This window comes from Protopterus annectens, chromosome 8.part0 (assembly GCF_019279795.1).
Source record: "Protopterus annectens isolate FY-2018-M chromosome 8.part0, PAN1.0, whole genome shotgun sequence".
Lineage (NCBI taxonomy): Eukaryota > Metazoa > Chordata > Ceratodontiformes > Protopteridae > Protopterus > Protopterus annectens.
In genome coordinates this window covers 1,231,676,038-1,231,700,813 of record NC_056741.1, presented here as the reverse complement: position 1 = coordinate 1,231,700,813, position 24,776 = coordinate 1,231,676,038, and the positions used below count along the sequence as shown (strand labels likewise).

The 24,776-nt window shown below is 46.0% G+C and overlaps 1 protein-coding gene across 1 annotated transcript in view; it reads left to right on the top strand.

Annotated features, from left to right (window-relative positions):
- UBA1 (ubiquitin like modifier activating enzyme 1) overlaps window positions 1-24,776 on the top strand; it is a 2,903,587-nt gene that overhangs the window by 471,268 nt on the left and 2,407,543 nt on the right. Inside the window, exon 5 of the mRNA XM_044080725.1 lies at window positions 5,730-5,864. Coding sequence (XP_043936660.1) covers window positions 5,730-5,864 — 135 coding nt within the window. The remainder of the gene's footprint in view (window positions 1-5,729; window positions 5,865-24,776) is intronic.

The window sequence follows — 24,776 nt, the reverse complement described above, 5'->3', positions numbered from 1 at the left end:
GTATTTGCTTGTGCCGAAGGGTTTTGTTTGATTTTTATATAGCCGTATGTGTATATATGTCAGGGAAGAAGCGACAGCAACTGACACCGGACCAAGACTTTGTAATTCGGGCCGACTGCGGGACCGCCTGACTGCATGATGACCCAAATGTGATAACTGCAGCAGGGTGAACTCTCAAACGTCTCAGTTTATGGTAGGTACAAAACTGTACTTTGTGTACCTACCGTAAATGTAGATGTTACTGTATTTACTGTTACAGTCCAGGTTACCCACCCACCACCCCCTTTTTCTGTGCTGGGATTTATCTACACTTTTGTCTCCTATACAACCTGTTTGGTGTATTTGCTTGTAGATGAAGGAAATGTTACTTTTGTGCATACATTTTTATTGGCATATTTTTTCAGCCTACCAATTTGGGGGCACCTGACATCTGGGGCAAGAGAAACTGAAGAAAATGGCGTCTGCTGTATCTTTTATACCCCTGGCGCTCTGACGTCAGGGAAGAGGCGATAGCAACCAATGCCGGACCTAGACTTTGGAATTCTGGCCGACTGAGGGTAGCCTGCCAACAGGATAACCCAAGAGTAATGACTGCAGCAGTGAATACACACTAACATCTTCATTTATGGTAGGTACACAACTGTACATTTTGCTACGACCCAGGATGTCAGCTGTGACACGCATAGCCTGCTGCTCCACAGCCATCCAGGGATTCCGAGTCGGCAGGCTGAGCCACTTAGGGGAGGAGTGCCCCCTGTCCTAGACATACACTTCTGTCCGGGTGGACCAGTCTTCTAGCTGATGGAGAATGCTTTTGCTGCAGCTGGCGATACCGGACTGTCTCTACCTCTGCCCTCCTCTGGTGGTACACTGGTTTCACAAGGTGCACCTAGCGGACACTGGGTGCAAGGGCCTCAGGACATCTTCCCTCAAGAATCCTCCTTTCCGTTGTCTTCCCCACCTTCTCCTACTGAGGAAGTCCACCGGTAGTGTTCATGTAAGAGGAAGCACATGGACTCCACAGAGGAGTCCCTCTCTGAAGACACAGATTTTGATGAGGGGGAAAGATCCCCTCTGTCACCTTCTGAGGTATCCTTTGGCGCTATCCTTGAAATCCTGAAACAGAGGCGACTGCCAGGCCTCTTATCAGACACCTGAGGAATCTGTGTTCTTGCAGGCTTTTCGCACCCGGCCCCCTACCTCCTGGGTTACTCCACCTGGCGATGAACTTGTTATGTTCATCATGCAGCGTGCTTGGAAGGCCCCTGATACTGTTTAAGCTATTCCCTGAAGGCCAGATAAGATCTTGTTCCCTCCTGCTTCAGATCCCCATTGGTCCAAAGGTCTTCCTGTAGATGCTTTGGTGGTGGTGGCCGCAACAAAAAAGGATCTGGTAGAAGAAGAAAGCCAGACTGTCCATCCAGAGTCCGGGCCCTGGACAGAATAGGGAAGCATACCTTTGCTTCAGCGACCTCTGCTGTTTGGTCCCTGAATTATATGGGACATTTTACCAGGCTTCAAAGGGATTTGGTTTTTGAGCTCTCTGAAATCGTGGCTGGTACAGTGTCTGAGGTCCGTGACAGTGGCCTCTCAGCTGGCCACCATTGAGTCTATAACTCTTCTGTGCGATTGATATCTCATGCATCAGAAGGAGCGGCGGGTTCAGCTGTGGTTTTGAGACGACTTGCCTGGATGCGCTTGTGCAACTTTGCGGAACCTTTTAAGTCTTCCTTTCTTAATGCCCCCATTGAGCCCTCCTTGTTGTTTAGGCCCAAAGTTTAAAGCACACTGGCCAGATGTGAACAAGACGGTAAGACCCTTTCTGCCGTAGGTGTGAGTTTTTCTTCCCCTCAACGTGCTTTCTCCCGAAACCAAGAGAGTGGGAAGATATGGTTCAAGAAATTTCAGGGTCCTTTCTATGACACACAGGCCGAGTTCTCCCCCAGAGGCAGAGGGGGAAACTCACAGGGAAGACTCTCTTTTTGGGGCAGAGGGGGACTGCGTAACCAAGTTTCCAGGGATTCTTTCCCTGGTGAATCCTACCAGTGCTCCCGAAGAGCGGCCTAACTCCTTTCCTCTGGAGGTGGTTGTGGGATGTTTCTCCTTGTACCCTTCTGCCTGGCTAACCATCACCACTGATTCTTGGGTACAAAGGATTATAACCAGAAGTTAACCTATCCCCTTCAATCTTTGTCCTGTTCCTTCAAAAAAAAATCTTCCCGACGTTCCACTCAGTCAAAGGGAAGCAGCAGCACTAGAGATAGAAAAGCTGCTAAGAAAGAGTCATCCAAATAGTCCCTTCAGACCAGATAGGATCTGGATTCTGCTAGACTATTTTTGGTGCTTAAGAAAACCGGGGACTGGAGACCAGTTTTGGATGTCAGTGTATTGAACAAGTTTGTGTGTTTACAAAAATTCCGGATGGTCACTTTACAGACTATCCTCCCTCTTTTGGAAAAAGACGGATGTGCTCTATAGATCTTCAAGATGTGTACTACCACATAAAGGTGGACAGGCCATCAAGATTTCTGCGCTTCCATGTGGGAGGCAGTCACTACCAGTTCAGAGGGGAATGCCTTTTGGACTCTTTCCAGCCCCAGAGTGTTCACAAAGTGCATGGCAGTTGTCACAGCTGACTTGCGACTTCAAGGATTCCAGGTGTTTACATACCTAGACTGGCTCATTTCCGCCCCCACCAGACATCTACTGGAAAAAGCCCTGGCATACTCTCATCGCTGCTCAAAGGCTAGGCATAACCATAAACTGGCAGAAATCCAATCTCACCCCATCTCAGTCGACAGAATTCATAGGGGTTATCTTGGACACAAAACTGCAGAGCTGCTATTCCAGAGCACAACATTTTAAGGATAAAGCAACAACTAATTCCAATCCTTTCAAAGCAAAATTCCACGGCTCACTCTGTTCTACAGCTGTTGGGTTCCATGGCAGCCTCCATCACCATTTTTCCCCTGGCCAGGTATCACATGAGACTTCTACAATGGCTACTGCTCACCCAATGGTATCCTTTTCAGCATCATCTTTCAGCCATGATTTGAGTAACCCACAGGTGTAAACAGGATTTAAATTGGATGATGCACAATCTCTCTGTGGTCTTGCCCCCCCCCCCCAGCAACCTAAGGCCACAGTGACCACGGACACCTCCCTGATGGGGTGGGGCTATGTCAAGGACAGACAGTCCAAGGCGCTTGGTCCCAACTGGAGGCCCATCTGCATATAAATGTTCAAGAGTTGAGGACGGTGCTTCTGGCGTTGCAAGCATTCCATCCCCTTCTGCCATCTGAGACCATTGATTCAATCAGACAACATGGTGGTGGTCTGGTACATCAACAAGCATGGTGGAACCAAATCTAAACCCCTTTGTCGAGCAGCCATGAGGATATGGCAATGGGCGATGGCTGCCAACCATTTTCTTCTAGCAATGCACATTCCCAAGAGTTCCAACGTGATAGATTCAGCAGGTGCATTCTGCAACCTCACCAGTGGTCCCTGAATCCCTTTATAGCAGCGGAGATCTTCCACCGCTTGGGCTGTCCTTGCTGCGACCTCTCTGCATCCCCGACCAACTACAAATGCAGCAACTACTTCGCACTGAGTCACCCAGGGACGCTCTAGTCCACTATTGGCCCTTGGGTCTTCTCTACGCATTTCCGCCCTTTCCTCTCATTCCCCAGTTTCTTAAAGCCCGGCGGTTGAAGAGCAAGGTAATCCTCAGAGCACCATATTGGCCACACCAGATTTGGTTCCCATTCTTTTGGCCTCACCTGCTAGATCGACCATGGACTCTCCATCCAATCCCGGAGTTGATCTCGCACCCACAGGACCGGATTCATCCCAACCTGAACAGCCTGAAGCTAATTGCTTGGCTACTCCAATTCCCTTGATTGCCAGGCAGAATGATCTTTCTTTACCAGTACGTGATATTCTCATTGCTTCTCATAAGTCTTCCCCTAGAATTACTTAACTGAGCAAGTGGAAAAGCTTTACCTGTTGGCTGAAAGATAAAGTAGACCCCTTTTTAGCACCAGTGTCGATAATACTAGACTAGCTGGCCGACCTGTTTCAATCTGGTCTGTCTGCCTCTACCATTAGAGTTCATATGGCTGCATTTTCAAGTGTGCCCAAGATTCCTCATGTCCCATAAATTGTGCAAGACCTTCATAAAAGGTGTGAATCATCTGAAGCCACCTTTTAGAGAACCTATTCAACAATGGGATTTATCATTAGTTCTACAAGCTCTTGACAATGGCACCTTTTTGAACCAGCCTCTTCTTGCGACCAAGTATTTGTCATGGAAAACCTTGTTTTTGGTCGCTATTACTTCTGCCAGACGTATTTCTGAACTTCAAGCTTTATGTATCGAGTCCATACTTGATTTTTCATAGAGATAGTGTCTGAGAACTAATCCGTCATTTCCGCCTAAAGTGATCTCTGAAATGTCCGTTAATCAAGCCATTGAATTGCCAGTTTTTCCCAACCATTCAAACAGAGGAGAGTATTGCCTACATACCTTAGATATACACAGGCAAATCTATTTTTACTTAAATGGGACTAAACCCTTTAGTAAATCTGACCAGTTATTTTTGGCCTTTTTTTGATCTAGATTAGGATAGACTGTTGCAAAGGTCACGTTAGCTAGATGGTTAAAGGACTGTTTGACCTTTATTTACACACAACGTAATATCTCGTTGACTACTACCATGAAAGCTCATTCAACAAAGTCGGTGGCAACTTCTGCTGCCTTCCATGCCAGAGCTTCTTTACATGACATGTCTGCAGCTGCAACTTGGGCACGCCTCATACCTTCATTAGTCATTACAAATTGGATTTGGCCTCCAGGGGAAGAGCATCTTTCGGTTCTATGGTGCTCAGGAATGTCCTTCCATGAGAGCCTCCCAGGAATAGAGGTAGCTGGGGACTCTGTCCCATGCGCAAGGAATGAACGAGGATTAACGATATCAGATAAAGAAGGTATGTCTTACCATAATGTTCCATCTGTATTGTTTATCCTCGTTCAGTAATTACGACCCTCCCTTCTTCCCCTTCCTGTGGTTTTTAGTGGATCTCACCATCCAGTTCTCTTGGGCTATTTGACCAGAGGTAGCCTCTACCTTCTTTAACTTGCAAACTCAATCTGAGTTAACAGGGAGAGGGGAATTGTGGGTAAGAGTTTAGCTCGAGCTTGAAGCTGACGAGAGCTTGGAAAATGGCCAGCTCTGTTCCAAGCTCGGAACCGATACCCATGCGTAATGACTGAATGAGGATCAACAATACAGATAGAACGTTATGGTAAGACATAACTTTTTTTTTCTCTCTTTGCATTAACTGGGTAAGCCCGCTGGGGACAGTAGTAACTTTTCAGGGGTGAACCTGGAGCACTGTCTGGTTAAGTGACTTGTTCAGAGTTGTGCAGTAGGCAAATGGAGATGGAAGGAATCAAATGTTGTACTCTTAACTGCAGGCAGCAGCGTAATAGCAGCTCAGAGCTTTACTCAGCTGTGCTAACTGCCAGACCAGTTACTGTTTTGCCTGCATGTGTTTTTATGTACTGTTTAACCTGGACACAGTCATGTTGACTGATGGTCTAAGTATTGCAGGTCATAGTCAGAAATTTTCTTGTGTATAGTGCTGTTTACTTCTATATACTTGTAAAATGGATCAGTGTGGTAGTAAATTAATATGTAGTTTTTTTTGTGTTCTATATGTGCTAGTTTTATCTTCGTGAGGAAGACCTTGGGAAGAACAGAGCAGAAGTGTCTCTGCCTAGGCTGGCAGAGCTGAATACTTATGTTCCTGTATCTGCTTATATGGGTCAGTTAACCAAAGACTATCTACATCAATTCCAGGTACGTAGAATGGGCACTGTCCCTGCAAAGTATGAGGGAAGAACTTGATAGCTGTGGACTTCTAAATATACCGTATAGGGGGGTATCTATGTACATAACCGTTTCATGTAATTCCATTTGTTTGAATGGCAAAACCGTATTTTTGTATTTAACATATTGACACGACTGTCTGTTAGCTGTCCACCTATTAAGATTTCAGGAAGCAACAGATGTTCATTGCTTTTCACTGTTGCAGTCGTTACACTTGGGTTATCCTGCTGGCAGGCTACCCGCAGTTGGCCTGAATTCCAAAGTCCTGGTCCGGCGTCTGTTGCTGTCACCTCTTCCCTGACGTAAGGCAGACTAAAACAGCTTTAAAGACAAAACAAGTACAGCATTCTCCAGGACAGACTTCCATGCCTAAGAAACAGATGCTTAAAATGGCCAAAGACCTAATTACTTTGATCAGGGGTTCCCATTCCCATCCCCCTCCTGGTAAGAGGCCTAGGCAAGAGACAGTATGACTCTTCAGATCAGGTTTCCATTTCCTCTGATTCCTCTTCTGAACAGGGATACTCTCTTCCTCCCTATGAGGATTCTGATGCTGAAGAATCTATTCCTTCAGCCTCTCCTCTTGATTATTCTTTACGGGAAACCCTACATACCATGAAGGGAGCATTTTCACTGGGAGAGCTAAGATTACTCTGAATCTAGGAAAAGACCGAGACTTTCTTTTACTACCTCAGCACAGACCTCTTGCTATTCCACCTGTTCTAGACATTGTAGATGTATTTTCAGAGTCTGGCCTGTCACCTGACTCTCTACCACCTGCACCTGTTAAGCTGTACAGAATGCCCTAACAGCTTTCAAGGATCTACTTCATCCAGGACAACTGCTGATAAAGGTGGACAATGCTACAGTCATGTGGTACATAAGCAGGGAGGCACACATTCCTACCCCCTCTGCAGACAAGCTATGACTTTGTGGAACACAGCATTGACTTATCAAGTACACCTGCAAGCACAATTCCTGCCAGGAAAGAGAAATACTCTGGCAGACGGACTAAGCAGAAACCTTATGGATCCTCACGAGTGGAAACTAGATCCACAACTCTTCAGCATGATAACAAGGAAATGGGGATGCCCAGACATAGATCTATTTGCTTCCCCTCCCAACTGTCAACTACAGAGATTCTGCACAAGGACTTATCGCAAGCAAGCATGGAAAGTGGATGCTCTGTCATTCAGCTGTAAAACCCTTAAAGTATATGCCTTTCCTCCACTGCCTCTCCTCACCAAGGTACTCCTAAAGGTCAGACAAGAGAAGCCAAAAATGATACTGAATGCCCCAGACTGGCCACGCCAGCACTAGTACCCAATCCTAAAGAGCTCGTCTCAAGGCCCAGCCTAGACATTACCTCAAATTCCTCATTTACTGACCCAACAAAACAATCCGATCCTGCACAGCCAACTCAGAACCCTAAATCTGGTTGCACTGCGCATAATGTCACCATTCAGAATGCACCTCTCTCTAAAGCAGTTATGGATGTTATTTTGGAGGCCAGGAGACCCAGCACCAGAAAATCTTATGCAGAAAAATGGAAGAGATTCCGTGCTTGGAACCGGGCACAAGGAATTGACACGCTTGTACCAAATATTCCTCAGATTTAAAATACCTAACTGAGATGCTGGACAAAGGCCTGTCCTTCTCTTCAATTAAGATCCATGCCTCTGCCATTTCAGCTCATTACAAAATGGAACCACCTATTTTTCTCACATCCACTGCTAAGGCAGTACCTCAGAGGGGCTAAAAACATAAGATCTCCAAGGAGAGCTCCAGTACCTGCATGGGACCTCAATTTTGTCTTGGAAAAGCTCACACTGCCTCCTTTTGAGCCAGCCAGTACAGCTGAGAACATTTTTACGGAAAACGGCTCTGCCCCTAGCAATTACTTCAGCAAGAAGAGTCTGAGTTACAGGCACTAATGGCTGTGGAACCTTTTAATCTGAAGTAGGATATTCATTTGTCTGCAACCTGTGGGTTATGGATCCGATATCGGATCCGAACCGGCATGGTTTTCCAGCTATGGATCCAAGCTCTCAGCTCCTCCCCTCACCCATAATGCCCTGCTCTACCCTCATGACCTCAGATCTCGTTTGCCGCGCTGGTAACTGGATTTGGGTTCATAGCTCTCAGCTAAGTGGTGATTTATTACCTGTTAAAACAGAAAGTTTTAAGTTTTTTGTGTAATTCTGTGTGAAAGTTTAGGTTTCCCTCCTTAATAGTTTTATTTTGAGTTAAATTAAGTAATTTTTTTTCCCTCCCCTCGCTGTTGCGTAGAGTGTGTGTGTGGGCCTGTGTGTCCTTTTGTTTTAAGTTACTTTTAGTAGCTTTGTAGATTATGGCTGATCAGCCTAAATCTATATTTTCCAAATGCTCCGAGTGTGGCCATAAGCTCTCACCGGCTGATGGCCACACTCGGTGTGTTAAGTGTCTCGGGGTTGAACACCTCACATCTGGTTGTTCCATATGTGCAGGGTTCAACCCCAGGGCACTGAGGGAGCGGAGGTCCAAGCTTGTCTTGGCGGGTCTTCTACCGCCAGACTCGGCTCCGGCCTCCGCTCCTTCGGGAACTACTGTGGCTACGGTTGTTCCCCCTGTGGCACCCCCTCCTGCTCCTGGGACTCAACCTCCCGCTTCTGGAGAGGAGAGGGATGCTAGCAAAAAGGACCGGAGGGAGAAGCACCAAGCGGCGGGCGAGACCTCTGTTTGGCCCGCCAGCCAAGCGGCTTCTCCCGGCTCCGTGTCGGTTGTCTCCTCCTTCTCGGCTCCGGTCCCTGTGTGCTTTTCACGGGTCCTGAGGAGGAGGAGACCCGATCTCCGTCGAGGCTATCGAGGAGGCACTCCAGGCCTACCTCGGTAGCCTCGTCGAGATCTACACATAGCCTTTCTGATGCTGATCTGGACCGGATGATGAGAAGGTTCATCCAGGCCCAGATGCAGATGGGAGTGCTCTTGCCTCCCCCTCGGGGAGCTCAACACCCTTTTAAGCCTATTGCTCCTTCTCCGACCCGCTATCCGGGTTCGAGCAGCTGGAGCCGAGCAGCCGGGCGGGGTGGGTCGGCGCCGATAGTACTTGGTACCGGATCCGACCCTGCCCTCGAGTGCGTCGGACCCGACCTCGGAGCCTGGATCCGAGCCGGATCCGGGGATCAGTGCTCCTTCGGCGCCGTCTGTGTCGGGCGTACTGTCCTTCGGATCCGAAGCCGGCGCCGGCTCGGTCCACTCTCTGATCCGAGGGAGCCGTTTGTCGGATCCTTTGGTCGAGGTCGGCTCCCCGGCTTTGATGTAGTGGAGAGGGCTCTGTTGAGGGTCTCCGGACCCCGGCACTTGTTCGGCTCCGTCCCGCTCCCTCTGCACTGGGCCAGGCTTCCACCATCCGGCCCCTGGGACAGCCCGTTTCTGTGCCCCAAGTTGCTCCTATGGAGCAAATTGCTGCTGCGAGGACTCCTCTGACAGCCCCCAGAGGAGGTCCTCGCAAGCATACGCAAAAGGAGGCACATTGACTCCCCGAGTTTCTCACAGAAGACACGGACTTGGAGGAAGGGAAGGCTCCCCACGGTCACCCCGAGGATGTCTCCTTTGGAGACATCATGGAAATGCTCCGTATAAGGGGGTGGTCTGCCCCAAGTCTTCCTCGGACGAGTCCGTGTTCTTGGAGGCATTTGAAGCGGGCCCGTCTACCTCTTGGGTGTCCCCCTGCCGACCCCTGGTGGACCTTATTACCACCAGGGCGTGGAAGGAACCGGACACCGTGGAGCCAATTCCCAAAAGACCGGATAGGATCCTTAGTCCGCCATCCGACCGGGCCCATTGGAGTAAGGGGCCTCCGGTAGATGCCATGTTGACGGCGGCCACAAAGAGGGAACTGGCTCAGGAGAGTCCCTCAGTCCACCCACCGAGCAAGGAGTCTCGGATGATGGACCGCTTGGGGAAGCGGATGTTCAGTTCGGCGACCTTCTCGGTAAGGGCGCTGAACTATTTGGCACATGTCATTAGGATGCAGCGAGATCTTAAGGAATACGCTGCATCCCCCCCTGAGTCCATTTCGGAGGAGGACAGAGTTCTGCACTCCACCCGTATGGCCACTCTTAGGTCAGTTACAAATACTTCTATGCAACTACTCTCCCATGCAACGGAGGGCGCCGCTAGAGCTGCGGGGACAGGACTGGTCACTAAACGTCAGGCCTGGCTCCGTCACTGCGATTTTTCTGAGCCCTTCAAAGCGTCGTTTGACGCCCCTTTGATGGTTCTGCTCTGTTTGGCAAGACCGTTCGAGGCGTTGACCCAGAGCGGAAGGCGCTGTCTGCCGGAATCCGCTGCACCCCAGAGGCCCTATTCTAGGAACCAAAAGGGTCAGAAGAAGATGTGGTTCCGGAAGTCGCAGCAGTGCCAGCCTGCTCCGGACAACCAGTCCTTCCGTGGCAGAGGAGGACAGGGAGGACGCCGCCCTAGAGGCAGAGGGGCTCCCAGAAACTTGGTCCAGGGAACCTTTCTCTGAGCGGCCCGCAGCAACCCTGAGGTTGCCCGACTGCTCTACTCTGGAGGCAGTCGGGGGACGTTCGGGGCACCTAGCGGCATGGGAGTCCATAACATCGGACCGCTGGGTTCTCCAAATCATATCCAGGGGATATCGCATTCCTTTCCTTCACCTTCCAAAGTTGAAGTCCCTCCCAGGCGTCCCACCCGGTCAAGCGGGAGGCCGCTTTGGCAGAAATTGGCCATCTGCTAAAGAAAAGAGCCATCCAGCCCGTTCCCCAGACCAGATCGGATCAGGGTTCTACTCCAGATTCTTTTTAGTGCCAAAAAAGACGGGGGAACTAAGACCAATCCTAGACCTCTCTCTCTTGAATCTGGCAGTCCCCAAAGAAAATTTCCGAATGGTCACTCTGCAATCTATTCTCCCCTTCTGGGAGAAAATCACTGGATGTGCTCGATAGACCTCAAGGGCGTGTACTACCACATCCTGATGGACAGGCGCTCCAGGAGGTTTCTCCGCTTCGGCTGGGAGCCAGTCACTACCAGTTCGGGTCCTTCCCTTTGGTCTCACCACAGCCCCAGGGTGTTCACCAAAGTATTAGCAGTGGTAGCGGCCCACCTGAGGCTTCAGGGGTGCAGGTCTTTCCCTACCTGGACGACTGGCTTCTTACCGCCCCAACAAGGCATCTACTTCTATTGGCGAGACTCCTTTCTCCATCTTGCTCCCTTTCTGGGCATCACAATAAATACAAAAAGTCCAACCTGGCCCACACAGCTCTTAGATTTTATAGGGGCCAGGCTAGACACAAGGAGTTCTGAGCCTTCCTCACTGCGGACAGAGTTCTAAATCTGCAGCTCCAGGTGCGGGCCATTCTCCATTCAAGTTCTGTTCCAGCGGAGTTGGTCCTGAGGGCTCTAGGGTCCATGGCATCGGCTATAGCACTTCTTCCTCTTGCCAGGCTCAATATGCGCATTCTACAGTGGGCGCTCTTAGTACAGTGGTCATACCTTGCTCTCCCCATGCATCATCCCATAGCGATCAGCAAGGCTTGCAAGCGGTCCCTCTTGTGGTGGCTCCACTCCCCAGATCTCCACAAAGGCCGCCCATTTTGTGCTTCTCCCCCTCTCGCCACGGTGACCACGGACGCCTCCCGCCTCGGGTGGGGGGGGCACTTTGCGGGCCGGACCGTCCAAGGCACGTGGAACGATTCAGAGACCTTACTGCATATCAATGTTCTAGAGATGAGAGCAGTGCTCTTAGCGTTGCTAGCACTTCAGGACTTTCTTCCCTTGGGAACAATTGCGATTCAATCGGACAACATGTCTGTTGTCTGGTACATCAACAAGCAAGGGGAACAAGGTCTTACCCTCTTTGTCGAGAGGCCATGAGAGTTTGGGAATGGGCAATCTCCACCAATCGCTTTCTAATAGCAACGCACATTCGGTCGGTCCAACATCCTAGCGGACAAGCTCAGTCGCACCATTCTGACCCCTTACGAGTGGTCTCTCAATTGTCAAGTAGCGGAGCATATTCGCACGGTGGGGAACCCCTTCATGCGATCTTTTGCTTCTCCCTCAAACACCAAGTGCGACAGTTTTTCGCTCTAATACCTCCTCCCGGAGGTACCCCAAGAGACGCTCTGGTGCATGCTTGGCCACCCGGTCTTCTGTATGCCTATCCACCCTTGCCTCTGATGCTCCAAGTTCTTCAGAAAGCCTCTCGGGTGGGTTGCAGAATGATTCTCATTGCTCCATTCTGGCCTCGACAGATCTGGTTCCCCTTCCTAAGGTCTCACTCGGTGAATCCTCCTTGGATTCTAGATCCCATTCCGGATCTGATATCCCATCCATCCTGCATTCCTCCGCCGAATCTGGACAACCTGAAGCTGACCGCTTGGCTGCTCCAGTTCCACTCTTGATAAGGACTCCGCTATTTCTTCACCGGTAAAGGCAATTTTGGTGGCGGCTCATAAACCATCCACTAGAAAGGTTTACCGAAGCAAATGGAAGCGTTTCTCTTTGTGGGCGGAGCGGCAAGGCCGGAATCCCTTCACGGTTCCTCTCCCTTTAGTGCTTGACTTTCTAACCACTCTCTTTAACGATGGTGCCAGCAGTTCCACAGTCAAAGTACAACTGGCGGCAATTTCTCACTATCACATTGGCCATGACTCTAATCCTCTTATGTCAGCCAAATTGTGTAAAATTTTTCTTAAAGGTACTTTTCTTCTCAGGCCCCCTATAAAACAAGCAGTTCCTCCTTGGGACCTTTCTCTGGTCCTACAGGCCTTGACCGCCCCTCCTTTCGAGCCAGTGGCTACGGTGGATCTGAAATTCTTGTCCTACAAGACAGCCTTTTTGGTAGCCATTACATCAGCCAAGAGAGTTTCTGAACTTCAAGCATTATCAGCTAAACCTCCTTACTTGGTATTTCATCCGGACCGTGTCTCCCTCAGGACCAACCCGTCCTTTCTTCCTAAAATCGCTTCTGAAGCAAACATCAATCAATCCATTAACCTCCCTGTTTTCTTCCCTAAATATGAAAACAAAGGTGAATATAAGCTACATTCACTAGATGTTCACAGGCAACTTAGATTTTATCTGAACAGGACAGCTGGTCATAGGCAATCCGACCAGCTGTTTATTTCCTTTGCAAAATTCAATTTGGGCAAGCCAATCTCTAAAGTTTCTCTGTCCGCTGGATTTCACAGTGCATTTTATTGGCTTATCAAGCTTCAGGAAGGCCCGGAGGGTGTTCATGCCCATTCAACCCGGTCAGTATCTACCTCGGCAGCCTTCAAGGCTAGGATTCCTCTAGATGATATTTGTGCAGCAGCCACGTGGGCTTCATCTCATACGTTTATTTCCCACTATAAGTTGGATCTTGCATCTAGGGGTAGAGCATCCTTTGGCTCCGCGGTGCTCCGGAATATCCTTCCATGATGGCCGCCCAAGATTCAGGTAGCTGGGGACTCTGTCCCACAGGTTGCAGACAAATGAATATCCTACTTCAGATTTAGAAGTTATGTACTCACCATAACGTTCCATCTGAGTAGGTGTATTCATTTGTCTGCAACCATCCCGCCCTCCTATCCCCCTGGCCTATCAGTTTCCTGCATATTCTGTTACCCTTTTTAGGGTATTGTTGCTTTGGCAAACTCGATCTGAGGTCATGAGGGTAGAGCAGGGCATTATGGGTGAGGGGAGGAGCTGAGAGCTTGGATCCATAGCTGGAAAACCATGCCGGTTCGGATCCGATATCGGATCCATAACCCACAGGTTGCAGACAAATGAATACACCTACTCAGATGGAACGTTATGGTGAGTACATAACTTCTAATTATTTTCCATCCGGACAGGGTCTCTAAGGACAAACCCAACATTTATGCCTAAGGTAGCGTCCAGTGTGGCTCTCAACCAAACCATTCATTAGCGTACGTTTTATCTTACCCCACAGAATAAGGGGGAAGAGACTTCTGCATTCTTTGGGCATACACAGACAGCTATACCTCTTCTTGGACAAAACTAAAGGTTTCAGAAAGCCTGAGCAACTTAGTGTCATATGCTGCAGGATCACAAGGAAAAGCCATTTCAAAGCATACCATTTCAAAATGGTTAGGCCACTGCATTTGTTTCTGCTATTCACAAAATGGCAAGTCAGTGCCTAAGGGCATTAGGCCACATTCAACCAGAACAGCAGCCACTTCAGCAGCCTTCCTCAGAACTCAGTACCAAACAAGGACATTTTGGAGGCTGCAACTTGGATTGCAGTGCACACTTTTACAAAGCACTACCACATGCTTCTTTACTTTAAATCCAGAGCAGGCTTCGCCACTGCAGTTCTGCAGGGCCTCATAGCCAGTCCTAATTCTATTTAGGCCCAGCCACCCAACCTCAGCTTTGGGATTCAACCCAAGTGTAATGACTGCAACAGTGAAACACAATGAACATAGTACAGTTGTGTACGTACCATAAATGTAGATGTTCGAGAGTATTTATTGTTGCAGTCCAGGTTACCCTCCCACCATCCCCCTTTCATTGCTGGGACTTATCTGTACGTCTCTATTCTATACAACCTATGTGGTATATTTGCTTGTAGATGAAGGTGATGTTAGTGCATGCAGTTTTATGGACAATTTTTAGCCTACCCTTTTGGGGGTACCTGACGTCTGGGGCAAGAAAAATTGAAGAAAATGGCATCTGCTGCATCTTTTATACCCCTGGCGCACTGATGGGGAAGAGGCGACAGCAACTGACACCGGACCAGGAGTTTGGAATTCAGGCCGATTGCGGGTAGCCTGCCAGCAGGATAACCCAAGTGTAATGACTGCAACACTCGAATGTCTACATTTATTGTAGGTGCACAACTGTACTGTATCAACCATAGTGAAATGTCTTCTGAGTCGCAGGTGAATGAGTCTTTTATTTCTTGACTTCAAATCGTATTTGTGTAGTTCTGTCTCTGGTTCCTTTTCTAGTTTGGTAATTTTTTCTGTGAGCTCTATTCACGTTTTTCTTCAAACGTTTTTGTCCTTTGAATCTTTATGGCCATGTGTTCACTGTTGACAGTAGTAAAAAAAAATTACAGAAGTTTATTTGTTGCTGGGAGTTCTGTATCAAAACTTGATTAAAACTAGATTAAAATTTAATTTTGTTTTAGAGTTGGTGCACTGTCTGGCATACCATCTACTTTCTATCCTGCATCATCACATTTGCAGTTTTGTTCACATTTTGCCAATTGAGCAGCATTTCTGTTGCAAACTTTTAATGCTGGGAATGCTGACTGGAATTTTTTGTTAGTTCTTTTTTTAATGTCTGTGCAATCAGATTAATAAGATGGGTGCATAGATCTTTCACACTAACAATCTTTCTTAGATCAGTCAAGGTATTTCAACAGCTGGAGCTTGCTTTGAACAGAGGTTATGAGTTTCTTGTTCACATTAACACATTTCTTGCCTGCTTACTTGATAGTTCCCTCACTTGGAGCTATGGCTACACAGATGGTGTTACTTCAGGGTGCCTTTTACATGGGATGTAACCTTCATTCAGCTATATCTCCATGTGTGCAGTGCTGCTGTATTGTCCATGTTAGATGGGAGTTAGCTGCAGTTAGATACCAACCCTTCCAGCAAAGTTTCCAGGGGCACCTTGGGGAGAACAGGTATCCTTCCTGGGCCAGGCATGTTGTAGAAAGCTGGTTAGAAAGGGAAGAGTGGCTTATGCCATCAAAATTCTTGACACATTTCAGCATTTTACTTTGTTGTGTCTGGGTGATTTCCAGCATAACCCATTTGTGCTTCTATGTACGTTTGTGTAGGTGTGTATATTCATCTGTACATGTGTGTATGAAAAAAATTCTATTTGTTTTGAGCCTGCATTGATTTTTTTATATTGTATGCTATTAGATATTTTGAGGCTGATATCCCTGGAGAAGATCAGCTGTGTTGTTCCTGTGGTCAGTAGCGCCAAAGGATTTTCATTTTCAGTGCTGGCTGTAAGGGAGGAATGAATATGCTATTTTGATTAGCATGCAGTTGACTTTTCTGCCTAGCATGGAGTTGACTTTTTGCAAAAAAAAAAAAAAAAAAAATTTTGCACAAAGAATAAAAAAAAAAGAGAATCCTTTTGCAGCGCATGGTTTCTGACACTAATCCATTTGTGGGGGGGGGGGGGGTCCATCTCTTCTGTGACCTCCTTTTGGACTTTTCTCCTGGCAGACCTTTAAACCTAACCCCAAACAGGTAAATGAACAAGCCTAGGAAGCTAGTATGTCAAGATACTGGCAGTGAGAATGAGATCCTAGAGAGCTTGCTAGCCCTGCTGAAGATCTGTTGATGGGCGTGTGAAGGCTCGTGGTAAGTCCCTAACTATTGGCCTTATTCTGCCATGCCCTTTACTGTTTAAACCCTTCCAGAGGCCAGCAGTGCAGCAATTTTTGCCTTTCTAGTGTTGCACAGGAATTGTTGCTAAATTACCTGTTGGCCAGCTCTACCCTTGCCAGTACTCCGCAAAGTGGTGGCAGGTTCTCTGGTGTCTTCCACTGGCTACCATATGCTGGTGTCTCCTTGAGGAGGATCTTTCCTGTAAATTTATTTTCTGTCCATTTTCATGAGTGATTGGCCCCAGGATATCCGGTGATTTTTTTTATCCCCTGCATTAAAAACATCTTAAAAGGTACTAGTTCCTTAAATGTAACCCTTCAGATTGCCCCCCTGGCACTTGTCCAAACCTTATTCATTTGAACTCTTACGAATTATAGCTCTGGGTTAGGTGAGTCTGTTAGGTGATCCTTTAGAAGTGCATGTAGTTTATCTAACTTCTAAATCTTAAGCAACAGTGGGTGGGGGAGCTTGGAAGAGGGCAGATGTTTCTTCCATCTCTGGTGCACAGCCTTACTTTGTCTCACTAAATTTTACTGGACATGGCATCTGTTTTGGACATTGAAGTAGACCACCAGGACCTTTCTTGACTCTGATGCAAACTAGCATAAACGTTCCCTTTTGGCAAAACCTTCAGTCTAATTAAGAAACTTTAAATTCAAATAGCTGTTCTGACTTCTGTTAATGGTACCTTGAAATGCTGGGTTTAAATGAACCTAAACTAGCAGCTGTTCTTGCATTTGAGGATTACTGAATTACAAGTGGAACCATGTCCTCAACCTTCAACTTTTAAAAGGTCTGGTAGATATTCGATGGAGGATTCGATGGAGGTCAGAGTAAAACAGTTATAATTTTTGATCACACATTTTTCCTTTCCAGATGTAAAGTGATATTGATTGGCCTTTTTGATTATTTTTGTAATACCCATTTGTTAACTGGGTAGGCCCACTCGACACTGTACGTTATTTTGGACAACAAATAGGCATTATGATTTGCTCAAGGTCGCAAGGTAGGCAAATTTGGGCTAAGGGGAATTAAAGCCTGTACCACAGGAACTACAGCTCACAGCTATAACCCTCTGTACCAGCTGCTAGATAAAGTAGAGTGCTGCTACATTTTCAAAATGGTTCACACTTTAACCATTTAAAGCATTGGAGCCATTACCTGACAGATGCACTTTTTGCAGTATCCGGATTATATTAACGGAGGAAGTGGCAGAAGCAATTACAGTTGGTTCCTTATGACACAGATTGGGCAGATGAAATCTAACCTCTTAAATGTTGTAGATCAATTTGTGTATATACCTTTAAGAAGCTATCAAAGGGCTTGCACAAATGTATAAATACTGAGCATGTGAGACAGCCATTTTGTAGTTAGCTGTTGAAATTTAAGCATGTATGTATTTAAGCTGTTAACTAGTTTGTTCCTATTTAAATGATGCTGATATCTGTCCTGATGTTTGTATGTATTAACACCTGAACGAAACCCCAAACATTCTTAAATCTGTTAGACGAACAAGCAACACTGTGTCAGAAGCAGCATGTATAAAAGGACATGGTATTAGAAGAAGCATAGCAAAAGGGTATGAAGTAGAACCTCTCAGCTAAAATGACTAGAGGCACTTTATTTAGATCCTGGTGAAATTTACAGGAGTGAATCTATGTATGCAAACTTCGCAAAACGTGTCAAACGAATTTCTGGTATTAAAACTTGTTCAGCACTATTTCTTCTGCATATGTAATGGGGTATACAGAACATTCTAAATGGTATAAATTAATATGTACTATATTGATAAAATATTTGAATTATTGTGGAAGAATGTTTGAAATAAAGTCCAAATTGCATAAAACGAACAAAATATAGGGAAACTAACGCATTTTTTCACTACATGCTTTGCGAATCTGTATTTTTCATGTTAAGCATAGATGTTAGTTATCAGAATGATAATGAATAATATAATGATAATGAATTATGTTAGTTATATACTGTTAACATATTTGTGCAGTGTTACAGTAAAGCTATTTTGCAAAGTACAGCCATTACAAGGCATGTTTCGCAGAATACAGAGTACATTTCACAAAGTAAAGTATTTTGAAGTGTGCATTTGAATGTTACAAGCTCACAGAACTGTTCGTCCATCGTTACAAGGGCCATATTTTCAGTGTGTGTTTACTTTGTAGGCATGGACAAATTTCGAAAAGGCACTGCACTTGTATGCGACAGTAATATTGTTGAGAACTGGAGAGTGAGCAAGAGTACATTTGCACACAGGCTATATTTTCTGATAAAGATGACTGTAGAAATCATTTATTCTACTTTAGCTGAGTCAGACGTTAAAGAATGGGAATGTTTATTTGTGTATGGACCTGCTATCTATACAGGAGAGGTGGAAACCATCATATTGTTGTACTGGCTGGGTCAAGGAAGGGCCCAGTGCTTGAAATGTAAATTTAGAGAAATGTGTAACCCCAAGACAGATGTTATAATGGAAAGGCAGTTATTTTACACAAGGGATCAAAAGCCTGGTGAAACTACTTCAGCATATGTAACTGACCTGAGAAAAAGCTAAAACATGCATATTTGATGACTTAAGGGATGAGTGAAAGGACAGACGTGTGTGGTATAAAAGATGATGCCGTGAGAGAGATTTTGCTTGGTGACTGATTTAGCTTTGAATAAGGCCATTGAAATAGATATGAGATCACAGAAAAGCACACAAATATGCTTAGTGAGAATAGCTCTAGAACACAGTGATAATACTCATGTTAGTATGCAGCATATGGTTAGAAGAAACGGGCCCAAGCATATGACAGCAACTGTAACCCCCTGCAGCCCTCACTGGTAAACCCCAGAACTTTCTAGCAAGTTCTAAGGCGAACTCTGGAAACCACACAGTCTCAGTGAAGCATGAGAGATTCAGCAAACTCTGGGCATGGGCCCCAGCCTAGTTTCATTGCCAACTGTTGTAATTGTGGTGGATGCCATGAATCTAAAAGGGGAAAAATGTGTAGCATTTTGTAAACAATGCCACAAATGCAATAAATGGAATCATTTCAAAATATTTTGTAAATCAGAAGGCCCACATTCTTTTATTAAAGGGGAACATTTTAAGACACTAGTTGATCAGTTACAATGGCAGTTCTACTGTATTGATGGTGTGTCGGCGCTTCATGAAAGTCAGTGCAGTAGATTTAAGGGGCAATAATGAACTATTTTGTACTGTTCAGATAAATGGAAAACCCACAGAGCTCAAAGTTGACACAGGTTTCAAGTGCAGTATTGCATCAGCAGAAACATTTTCTAGTGTGTAAAAGTGAAGGGCTTGATTTGGCAAGGTGTGCGAAGCTTGTTTATGGAGGTGAAGAAATTTAAAACCGAAGGCTCGGTAGTGCTTTCATGTTACTCTCCCAGAAGAAGCTACGACTTAGTTGGTGTTCGACACACATCCAGTCATTATTAGGGTGCAGAAACCATTTGAAAATGGGACTGCTTTCATTTAATGAGGAAGTCCACCATGTTAGCTTAAAAGACCACTACACTAATTTTGCACAGCACGTTTTTTCTACAGTTGCAAATCCACTTGAAGACCGACTAGGCAAACAATCCAGTTGTGCACTCTGTGAAGTTAGACCCAGAGGGCAGTCCAGTTATCAGGCCAGCACGTAAAGTTTCAATAGCCATGCAGGACACGGTTAGATAAAATGTTGAGAAGGTGTGATCTGTCCAGTTGAAACACCAACTGAATGGGTCATCTTCCATGGGTGGTACCTCAAGAAAAGCTCAGATGACAGAATATATATTGACCCACGAGATTTGAACAAAGCAGTAAAGACCTCATCCAGTGTGCAGTCGTAGCCATAATGCCAAATGCCACTATCACAACCTTGAGTACTCCGTTTGGTAGGTATAGAGTTTTGAGAATGTCATTTGGGAAAAATTTTGCAAGTCAAGTCTTTTAAACGTGCAGTGGAGGAGTTTCTTTTTCTGGGTATCCTTGTCATCATAGTAGATGACATACTAGTAGGTCGTCATGATGAAGCTGAACATGACAAACCGCAGACAAGTTCTTGAAAGGGCATGTCAAGTGAATCTTCAACTCAATCCACACAAATGCAAATTCAGGCTACAAGAAGTTGCTTATGTTGGTCATTTAAGAGTACAGGCTTACGACCAGACCCTTCAAAACGGCTGTTCTCAAAATGCCAGCTCCAGATAATGTTCAAGTCCTGCAACTTTTCCTTTGTATGGTCAGCTGTCTAGGCAGGTTCATTCTTGACTTGAGCCAACTTTCAGCACCACTTAGAGCTGACACGTAAACATGTATCTTATTCTTGGTTTGAGCAACACCAAAGAGCATTTGATGTCCTGAAGCAGAGACTTCCAAGTCCACCAACTGTGATACTATTTTGTGCACAAACCAGTTACTTTCCTGTGATGTTTCCGAATTTGGACTTGGTACACTCATTGTACACTCATTCTACAAGTGGATCAACTAGTTGCCTATGCACCGAGGACTCTTACCCAAACTGAGATGCAGTATGCCCTAATAAAGAGCTTTTGACAATTGTTTGCATGTTCGAAGTTCCATGGTTGTTTATGGTAGACCTATCCAGATCGAAAGAGACCACCAGCAATCAGTCACAATCTTGACTGCAATGTATGATGCTGAGATTGCTTTCACTGGCTTGTGTGAGTAAGCACAATTATTTTATGAAATCACTCCCCTTCAACTATTTAAATTTATTGGCCATCCTTCTGTATTCCATACTACCAGAATACAAAAGTGACCATCCTCTTTCAATCTATCTTGCTGTTTTAAAAATTGTGACTCTCCACTAAAACTTAACTTTTTAGACAGGTAAAACTTAAGTTACCTACTTTCACATCTAACCTATCTAGTGCACACTGCAATGTTTAGGATAAACCATTTTTATTCATCTTGCCTTTAAGCATCCCTGTGACTAGCACTTGTTCTAATACCTGCTGGAAAGCATTAAGAAGCCTTAAACTGATACAAGCACTCAACTCTCCTTGTTAATCGTAGGCACTAAGCCAATAATTGCAAAGTACCTTGGTAAGGCAAGGGAAAACAGCTCCTGTACTTTACAAAAAAAAAAAGCAAACCAGGCATGTCCAAGGGTCAGCTTCCGGTGATTTCTCCTGTCCACCTGGTGAATCTGGGCATACTGGGGCAATGCAGCAATTGCCTCCTGTACAGAGACAACCCTCTCCTACCACCCAACACTGCAACTTGAGAGATGCACTTGTATAGCCAAACTGGAAGCAAAGATCTCTCCACCCAATATTGTCCTAGACATTTGAGAAGGTTAACACCCGCACTACACCTAGAGCAACACATAGCCCTTCTAAACCCACACCACCAACACCCACACATAGCAACATTAAATCCACATATGTGGAGGCCCTTAACTGTAACCTGCCCAAATAACAAGGACCTCTGAAGCTGAAATGCAAACAAGCACCAATCCCAACCAAAGTGTCGCATAGCTCACAACACCAGTGTGCCACCCAGCAACAGTCCCTAAGGCAAGACAACGTACTCAGCACTTTAGTCATAGGTGACTCTATAGTCAGGCACACTGATGTCCCACTCACCAGGCTGAACAAGGAGAAAATTGCAGTCAGCTGCCTGTCTGTGCCAGGATCCGCCACATAATGCATGCACTCAAGTCACTCTACAACAAGTTCAAATATGACTGTCATTGTCCATGTTGGAGTGAATGACTTGACATGTACCTCCCTGGACTACATAGAGACATGGAAGAGATCTTGGATCATGTGGCCCAGGCAGGTATGACCCTAGCCCTGTGTAGCATCCTGCCTTCGCCCAGAATGATATCACAATATATAAACAAAATTATTGACTTCAGTAATTGGCTAAGCTTCTGGTGTCATTCAAAGGGGATCCAGTATCTGTCTACCTGGGACGACATGATCAGAAGACCACAATGCTTTGCTAAAGATGGTCTGCACTTGTCACCCCTGGGATTCAGGTTACTGGCTAAGGCTCTTGCCACCCCACTATAGTGCCTTTTTTAGGCAGAGTTCAGATGACAAAACCACCACCGTAACTGGTACAAGCATGCAAATTCTGAAGGTAATGCTACTCTGTGCTAGAAGTCTAAACCTCAAAATGCACTCTCTCGAGGCGCTCCTAAAAATGGAAAACATTGATATCTGCGCAGTAACTGAGACCTGGTTCAAGACTCTAGAGCAACCCTGCAATACTAGGCTACAACTCTAAACGCACGTTTTGGCCAAAAAAACAGGACCAAAACGCTAAAGGTGGAGGAGTGTTCATAGTCACCAAAGATATTCACACCATCAGGCTAGTTGCCCAACACATTGCGTCTGAAATTCTCCAGGTGCATCTAACACTAGGTAAGACTGCAGTCCAAATTGTAGCTTGCTACAGATCCCCCACCATGCCCCAAGATTCTCACTACACCTTTCTAAACCTACTGGATAATATTAAGATACAAAACCCGTAATACTGGGCGATTTCAGCCCTGCCATTAACTGGGAAACTACTCGTGTACCAATGGTTCTTGGAATTCATAAATTTCAACACCCTGGATCAACTAATCCATAGTCACACCAGGGGCACCAATATCCTAGACCTGGTCGTTAACCAACATGGGAAATCGATGCTGCACACCTATGGTCACCCCCTCATTGTTCAGGTCTGACCATAAGCTAATCTCCCTTAACATCCACATTCACCCCCCAGTAAGGAAACCTCCATAAAAAAACTTCTCCAAAGCTAACTTCGTGCTACTCAAGTCAGAAGTGAAAAACTTCATGACACCCATGCAGACGGGAACTGAAAGTTCGACTGCTGAATCCTACACTAAGACACTGTATGAACACATCCACTCGTGCATGAATCGTGCCATTCCAAGCAGAACCAGGATGCTCTTCTCCAAAAAAAAGGAAGCCAGTCTGGCAGTCCCCTGCCATAAACTTTATAACAAAAGGAAGAAGCTGTTGGCTAGTTATGAAAATCGCCAAAGATTCCAGACTGCCACAAAGCATTCTATAACTGTCAAGAATCTAAATGGCAATGCTCAGATCTGCTGAGTTACAACAGAATGGCAGTAAATATAATCCCAAGGATATTGCCATTATCCTGGCAGATTATTCAATGCCAACTTAATCCCCTAAACGGCCCATCTCAATACCGGAAGATTGTCAAATTCCGGTAACGGCCACACAGGTTAAAATCGCACTCCAAAGCCAAGAATGCAGCATCTATGGGACCAGATGACATCCCAGGCTATTTATTACATGAACTACAAAATTAACTGACACCTCACCTAAGTGTCATGTTTAATCATAGCCTCACCTCAAGCTTCGTGCCCACTGAGTGGCGCACAGCTACAGTTATCCCACTCTACAAGGGGGCATCCACCTTGCATCCTGGGAACTACCGCCCCATCAGTCTGACAAGCCTGATCTGCAAGGCCATGGAACGTATTATCAGGGAACTTATAAACAGACATTGTCAACCTTCAAACATTGGACACCACCCGGTTTGGGTTTGATAAGGGCCAATCTTGTCTCCTAAATCTGATTGACTTTTTCAAATCCGTCTCCAGAGCCGTGGACGAGGGTAAAGCAGTCCACACAGCCTATCTGGACCTTGCCAAGGCCTTTGACACCATCTCCCACTCTGGAATCATGGATAAACTTAATAAGCTAGGCATTAATCCCCATGTCAATTGATGGGTTGCCAACTGGCTTACTAACAGAACCCGCACTGTAAAAGTAGCACACTCCAAATCCAGCTGCAGACAAGTGGAGTACTTCAGGGTTCAGTCCTGGGACCGCTCTTGTTTGGCATCTACTTCTCTGAAGTACAGGCCAACACTAAGGGACTTTGGCTAACAACGTTCGCAGATGACTGCAAACTGGGAGCCATTATTGAATCCCCAAATGATGTGGATACTCTGCAAAAGGGCCTTTCAGAAACAGATGCTTGGTGCCAGAGCCATTGGCTCGAGCTCAATGCCAAGAAATGTATAGTTATTCCCATTTGGGGAAAAGACATGTATCCGTGAATTACCATATAGGTGGCAGTACACTAAACACCGAAAGTGTGATGAGACTTGGGGACACAGGTGGACAGTGGTCTCACCTTCGATAACCACATCGCCACAACAGTCAGGAAATCCTATGTTGGACACCTCATCACTAAGGGCTTTTCGCCCAGAAAAAAGGAAGTCATTGTCCCACTGTACTCATCCCTCATTAGACCCATTATAGAATACAGCGCCCAGTTTGGTATGTACATCTCAAGACATCTGCAATGACTGGAAAGGCCGCAGAAATACCTCACTAAAAGAATCACAGGCCTAAAGCAGATGCCCTACGCTGACTGTCTTAACTCCAACTATACTCTGTTGCATATAGCCTACTCAGAGGCGATCTCTGCTTAACATACAAGGCCATGTCAAACCCAGAGCTGTTGGACATGCTACACTTAAAGAAATCCCAG